Below are 4,224 nucleotides of genomic sequence, written 5' to 3'. Positions count from 1 at the left end.
TAAAAACATATTTATGAAGACTTCAATACCTTTAGCATTTTTTTTCCTCTCAGAGAATCAAATAATCTCTTTTAGGGCAATGAGAAATAAACCTAGAACAATGATATATTTATTTCACAAGAGTGTCAGACTGAAGCTGTGCATTAAAACTGACCTGAAGGTATGGCTTCAAGAAAAAGATGTTGACAATTATGAGATGTAAAATCTAAAGGACAGAGGAGATGGTTTAGGTGTAGAGTGAGATGAAATAATACACTTGTATCTAACCATGCTTCTAGAATGAAAATAGCTGTGATTTACTCAGAAGAGATAGAAAATTGCTTTATTTGTTATGTTCTATAGGGACTGATGATGGAGACAGAAAATAGGACAGTTGTCACAGAGTTCATCCTCATAGGACTGACCCAGTCATATGACATTCAACTCTTGATCTTTGTTCTGAGCTTAATTTTCTACATCATCATCTTACCTGGAAATATCCTCATCATCCTGACCATCAGGTCAGACCCTGGACTCAATGCCCCACTTTATTTCTTCCTGGGAAACTTGGCCTTCCTGGATGCCTCCTACTCTTTCATTGTGACTCCCAGGATGTTGGTAGACATCTTCTCTGAGAAGAAGATTATCTCTTATAGAGCCTGCATCATTCAGCTATTTTTCTTGCATTTCCTTGGAGGAGGGGAAGGGTTACTTCTGGTTGTGATGGCCTTTGACCGCTACATTGCCATCTGCAGGCCTTTACACTATTCCACTGTCATGAGCCCTAGAGCTTGCTATGGGATGTTGTTGGCTCTGTGGTTTGGAGGCTTTATTCACTCCATTGTTCAGGTTGTCCTCATCCTTCGCTTGCCTTTCTGTGGGCCAAACCACGTAGATAACTTCTTCTGTGATGTCCCACAGGTCATCAAGCTAGCCTGTACAGATACCTTTGCTATTGAGCTCCTAATGGTCTTCAACAGTGGCCTGCTTACTCTCTTGTGCTTTCTTGGGCTTCTGATTTCCTATGCAGTTATTTTATGCCATGTTCACAGGTCAGCTTCTGAAGGAAAGAACAAAGCTATATCCACATGTACCACTCATGTTATAATCATATTTCTTATGTTTGGACCTGCAATTTTCATCTATACACGTCCATTCACAACCTTATCAGCTGACAAAGTGGTTTCTTTCTTCCACACGGTAATATTCCCTTTGATGAATCCTGTGATTTATACCCTTCGAAACCAGGAAGTAAAAACTTCCATGAAAAAGTTAATCATTCGGCATGTAGTTTGTTAATTGGTCTTTGAATGAGTGTCAAGGTGATAATTTTGCATGGCATTTATTGTTATAAAACAAATGCTACTCTTCTGAGTATCTCTCTTTTTTTCAGGTACTGTATAGGTTTTTTGGTAGAGTTATACATAGTGCAGGATTAAACTTTGTATGTTTTAAAGGTTACAAAAGATTAACAGAGTGACTGAAGTATATTGGATGAGTGTGATAAACGTAGAGGTTAAAATTCACAAGATGTATGAGGGAAAAACACCAAAGGGCCCTGTGTTGGCTTGTTTTAAGTCAACTTGATCTAAGCTAGAGTCATCTGAAAGGAGTGAACTTCCATTGAGAAATGCCCCATAAAGTCTAGTTGTAGGACATTTCCTAATCAGTGATTGATAGAGGACGGTCCAGAACATTGTGAGTGGTGCCACCCTTGGGGTTCTGGTCCTGGGTTCCATAAGAAGTCAAGCCAAGGAAGCTAATAAACAACACTCTTATATGTGTTCTGCTTCAGCTCTTGCTTCCAGGTTTTTGCCCTGTTGAGTTCCTATCCTGACATCATTGATGGATACGTTAAGATGTGGAAATGTAAGAAAAATAAACCTTTTCTTCCCCAACTTGCTTTCAGTAGTGGTGTTTTATCATAGAATTACTAAGCCTAATTAGGACAGGCTTTAGGCTGAAAGAAAGAGTTTCAGTATCTGTCCCCTAAATCTAGTAATAACATCTCAGTATTTTAATCAAAAGAATAACTAATCCACAGTTCTGTCTATTGTGTAATGGAGCATCACCATCAAATTCTATGAATAGGTTAACTCATTTTGATTCATGGGTTAATATATTAAAAAGCATGAAGAACCAGATGGCAGAGGGGTTTCTATTATCTTGAGGTGCTCATCTGTTGGTATTCTTAACATCATCTGGTATAAAACACAAGCAAGATTTTTTTTTTTACATTTTTAAAAAATATATTCATTTTATTTTTTTATACGGATGTTTGTGTTTTAATTTTACATATCAGCCATGGGTTCCCCTGTCCTCCCCCATCCTGCCCTCACCTTTCCCCCCGCCCCCCCCCCCACGATTCCCATCTCCTTCCAGGCCAAGACTCCCCTGGGGATTCAGATCAACCTGGTAGAATCAGTACAGGCAGGTCCAGTTCCCTCCTTCCAGGCTGAGCAAAGTGTCCCCGTATAAGCCCCAGGTTCCAAACAGCCAGCTCATGCACTAAGGACAGGTCCAGGTCCCACTGCCTGGGTGCCTCCCAAACAGTTCAAGTTATTCAATTGTCTCACTTATCCAGAGGGCCTGATCCAGCTAGGGGCTCCACAGCTTTTGGTTCATAATTCATGTGTTTCCATTTGTTTGGCTATTTGTCCCTGTGCTTTTATAATCTTAGTCTCAACAATTCACACTCTTACAGTCCCTCCTCTTTTTGACAATTTGACTCCTGGAGCTCCACCTGGGGCCTGGCCGAGGATCTCTGCATCTACTTCCATCAGTTATTGGATGAGAGTTTCAGCACGACCATTAGGGTGTTTGGCCAATCTAATCACCAGAGTAGGTCAGTTTGGGATTTCTCTTGACCATTGCTAGTAGTCTACAGTGGAGGTATCATTGCAGATTTCTGGGAACCTCTCTAGCACTTTGCTTCTTCCTGTTCTCATGTGGTCTTCATTTATCATGGTCTGTTATTCCTTGTTCTCCCTTTCTGTTCTTGATCTAGCTGGGATCTCCTGCTCCCCTAAGCTCTCTTTCCCTCCAAACTTGCCCTTCATTACCCCCATTGTCGTTCAGGTTGTTCATGTAGATCTCATCCATTTCTCTGTCATTGGGCAATCCCTGTGTCTTTCCTAGGGTCCTGTTTTCTAGGTAGCCTCCCTGGAGTTGTGAGTAGTAGTCTAGTCATCTTTGTTTTACATCTAGTATCCTCCTATGAGTGAGTACATACCAAGTTTGTCTTTCTGAGTCTGGGTTACCTCACTCAGGATGATTTTTTCTAGATCCATCCATTTGCCTGCAAACCTCAAGATGTCATTGTTTTTCTCTGCTGAATAGTACTCCATTGTGTATATGTACCACATTTTCTTTATCCATTCTTCAGTTGAAGGGCATCTAGGTTGTTTCCAGGTTCTGGCTATTACAAACAATGCTGATATGAACATAGCTGAGCAAATGCCCTTGTGGTATGATTGAACATTCCTTGGGTATATGCCCAAGAGTGATATAGCTGGATCTTGGGGGAGATGGATTCCCAATTTTTTAAGGAACTGATACAGCTTATAAACACCTTTAGCAACTTAGCAGGATACAAGATCAACTCAAAAAAATCAGTAGCCCTCCTATATGCAATAGACAAACAGGCTGAGAAGGAAATCAGAGATACATCACCCTTTACAATAGCCACAAATGATATAAAATATCTTGGGGTAACTCTAACTAAGCAAGTGAAGGACCTATATGACAAGAACTTTAAGTCCCTGGAAAAAGAAATTGAAGAGGATGTCAGAAAATGGAAAGATCTCCCATGATCATGGATAGGCAGGATGAACATAGTAAAAATGGCGATCTTAACAAAAGCAATCTACAGATTCAATGAAATCCCCATCAAAATACCAACACAATTCTTCACAGACCTGGAAAGAATAATACTCAACTTCATATGGAAAAACAAAAAACCCAGGATAGCCAAAAGAATCCTGTACAATAAAACAACCTCTGGAGGCATCACAATCCCTGACCTCAAGCTCTACTATACAGCTACTGTAATAAAACAGCTTGGTACTGGCATAAAAACTGATATGTGGACCAATGGAATCGAATTGAAGACCCTGACATTAATCCGCACACCTCTGAACATATAATTTTTGACAAAGAAGCCAAAAATGTACAATGGAAAAAAGAAAGCATCTTCAACAAATGGTGCTGCCATAACTGGATGTCAATGTGCAGAAGGCTGCAAAG

At 40.2% G+C, this 4,224-nt stretch overlaps 1 protein-coding gene across 1 annotated transcript; it reads left to right on the top strand.

Moving 5' to 3' along the window:
* The first annotated feature begins 337 nt into the window (after positions 1-337).
* Positions 338-1,367, top strand: LOC118590830 (olfactory receptor 4N4-like). The gene has a single exon (XM_036198576.1). It carries the CDS (start codon positions 349-351, stop codon positions 1,276-1,278), a length of 930 nt encoding a protein of 309 aa, XP_036054469.1. The 5' UTR covers positions 338-348; the 3' UTR covers positions 1,279-1,367.
* Positions 1,368-4,224: the final 2,857 nt, after the last annotated feature.

The sequence above is a fragment of the Onychomys torridus genome, chromosome 9 (genome assembly GCF_903995425.1).
Source record: "Onychomys torridus chromosome 9, mOncTor1.1, whole genome shotgun sequence".
NCBI lineage: Eukaryota > Metazoa > Chordata > Mammalia > Rodentia > Cricetidae > Onychomys > Onychomys torridus.
The sequence above is the reverse complement of the archived record's forward strand: the minus strand, read 5'-3'. Positions and strand labels throughout refer to the sequence as shown.